General features: G+C 49.5%; 1 protein-coding gene across 1 annotated transcript; it reads left to right on the forward strand.

Moving 5' to 3' along the window:
* The first annotated feature begins 1,570 nt into the window (after positions 1-1,570).
* On the forward strand, positions 1,571-2,587 carry LOC105914366 (E3 ubiquitin-protein ligase SINA-like 7). Its single transcript, XM_012845912.1, has 2 exons — positions 1,571-1,798; positions 1,967-2,587. Exons 1-2 carry the CDS (start codon positions 1,571-1,573, stop codon positions 2,585-2,587), a joined length of 849 nt encoding a protein of 282 aa, XP_012701366.1.
* Positions 2,588-2,980: the final 393 nt, after the last annotated feature.

Consider the following 2,980-nt stretch of genomic DNA (forward strand, 5'->3'; position numbering starts at 1 on the left):
GAAAAGGATAAGCATTGGTGAAGCTGAATCCATTTAATTTATACTTCGAAACGAAATCACAGAATGTATTGGTAGTTTCATGCAGCATGAAACAGGACAATGCATAAAATGTATAATAGAACTGAAATAGAAACGGAGAGGAACAAAGAGAACAGTATATTGCACATACAACAATGATATTCAACGAAGGTAACATGTATTACAGATTTCAGGAGTAAACTTGCAAAGTATGGTTACCCATGACCTAGTGTTTAACGAAGAAAAGAGACATGCCGTAAATCGTCAATGATGACCACAATTGATTCCCTGTACTCCACACATTTACAAATCTCAGTCATCAAGATGTACGATGGGTAGAAACTCGAAACAACTTGATCAGGACAATACTGTGCACATATCTGAAACACAGAAACACAGTGAATTGATTGTTGCAACACAGCACACACATCAAATTCAGGCCAGGAAGTGAATAGGGTGGACCCTCTCCGCAAACAGATCTGACTGGATAATCATTTGAATTTCTCCCGTCCTCATGCACAGTGAGAAAAGGACCCAAGGAGCATCAGGTGATTCCAAATATTGTAGAGCACAGAGGTAAGCAAGGTCATGGTGTGCTGAGATAACCACCAAATCGGAGTGAGTCTCCAATGGAGATCCGAAGAGAGTAGCAAAGACCGAGCTGAGCACAAATGTCTTTAGATTCCAACCGATGTTCCCACCATCATCATTATTGATATTTTCCTCCCAGATACTTACGGTGGACCTAAGCACTGATACCAAAAGAATCACCTCTCGGGTATTGAAGCACATCTGTTCTTGTTGAGATTTGGCCTCTCTTTTTTTTTTTGAAATAAAGAGATTTGGCCTCTTCTTGTTGAGTTTTCTTCTAGGTCAGATTCCTCTTCTCCCTCCCACAGCCCCACAGCTTCTAGTAGCGTTTAGTTGCACTGCACGGCTCAACGAAATCTGAAAAGATTCCTAGCGTTTGAGTGTTTGACATATATTCCCATTTCATCCATTCTCTCTAGCAGTTTGTTTCTTTTGCCTGTCAGTACTTGATCAAGGATTTCTAGTTTTCGGAGGCGTTTAGTTTCCTTTGCTTATTTTTAGCACGTGTCACATCGAATGTTTAGATACTAATTAGGAGTATTAAACGTAGACTATTTACAAAACTTATTACATAGATGGAGGCTAAACGGCGAGACGAATCTATTAAACCTAATTAATCCATCATTAGCAAATGTTTACTGTAGCAACACATTGTCAAATCATGGACTAATTAGGCTTAATAGATTCGTCTTGCCGTTTAGCCTCCACTTATATAATGGGTTTTGTAAATAATCTACGTTTAATACTCCTAATTAGTATCTAAATATTTGATGTGACGGGTACTGAAAACAAACAAGCAGTGAACCAAACAGGACCTATGGGATCGCTGCCCTTTTGATGCTACCTCCTACTCCACCAATCATTTTCACTGGATAGGTGTTTATCCACCCACGTCTACATACACCCAAAATCCTATTTTTACCCCTCAGCCTGCACTCTAGCTCAAGAGCAGCTCTCTCCAATGGAGAAGCTCCAGCAGCCGAACGGCAAGAAGGCGAGGCTGGAGTCACCCGGTGTTGAAGTGAAGCAAGAAGTGCAGGAGGAAGGGCAGTCGAGCGGCGGCGGCGCCGCAACTGTGGCCGTGGAAGTCGCCGCCCCGAGAGTGGAGGTCGTGGTGAATGTCGACAAGGCCTTGCTTCACTGCTCCCTCTGCGCCGTCACCTTCAAGCCTCCCATTTCCCAGTTCCAGGTACGCTTCACCGGCCGCCATTACTCGCAAGATCCAATGCTTATTCCTGCGTTCTCATCGGCCAGGTTGCGCTCAATCCGCGCAGTGCGAGGCCGGGCACCTGGCTTGCAGCGCCTGCCATGACCTGATCCGGTGCTCCCCAAGAGCAAGTGCTACTCGTGTTTCCAGGACGGCGCCTACAGCCGCAACAAACCCTTGGAAGACGTCGTCGGCAGCCTCAGAGTCCCCTGTACCTACGACGTCTGCGGCTGCAGGGCTTACGTCGCCTACCACAACGCCAGTGAACACAAGCGCGAGTGCCCCTGGGCGCCGTTCGCCTGCGCGGAGCCTGGCTGCGCCTTCGCCGGCTCGCCGCCGATGCTCCGCGACCACCTCAGGGACGCGCACGCCTGGCCCGTGGAGAAGGTCCGCTACAGCCATCCGTACGACCTCCGGCTGCCGGAGTCGCAGCCGCGGCGCCTGCTCTACGCGGAGGAAGACGACGGGCGCGTGTTCCTCGTCTCCGTTGGCGCGCACGGCGGCGCGCGGCACGGCGCCGGGGTGGCGTGCGTGAGCGCGGCCGCCGCGGCGGGGCCGGAGTACTTCTGCAAGATGTGGGCGATCGGGAACCCGAGTCCGGCGACCGGACGGGTGGAGTTCGCCATGGTGGAGGCGGATGTGCCGAGCATCAGCTCCGTGCCCGGCGACGCCGCGACGTATGCTGCGCCACTGTCCGTGCCGCGCAGCATGCTGCACGGGGAATCCATGGAGATGCACCTCCGCCTCAGGATTGAAAAGGCGACGAAATGAACGCCACGAACCAAGCTTCATCATCCGATAAACGATGGAATGGGAGATCAAGGATGTCGTCGTTTTGGTTGGGAGAGGTCGATGCTGAACTCGGTTCTTTTGCCCATGCCAGATGGTTGGCATGGCGGTTGTCGTTAGGTATCTCTGACTAGTGACTAGTCCAGTTTGTGTCACTGTGTGTAATTAGATCAGTTCAAAAATCATCAGTGGTTTACGTAAGGTCGTTGTAGTTAGGAATGCTAGAATTCCGATCAGTTGTTCTGTGCATGGCCATGCCTAGAAGAACGGCATGGACTCTGTTATAGCTCTGTTTTTTTTGTTGTAGTTTGTTGGTAGTTTTATGTATGGGAGAAAAATTATGATGACTAGTGTCCTCTAACTCGTGATCACCAT

The sequence above is a fragment of the Setaria italica genome, chromosome V (assembly GCF_000263155.2).
Source record: "Setaria italica strain Yugu1 chromosome V, Setaria_italica_v2.0, whole genome shotgun sequence".
NCBI lineage: Eukaryota > Viridiplantae > Streptophyta > Magnoliopsida > Poales > Poaceae > Setaria > Setaria italica.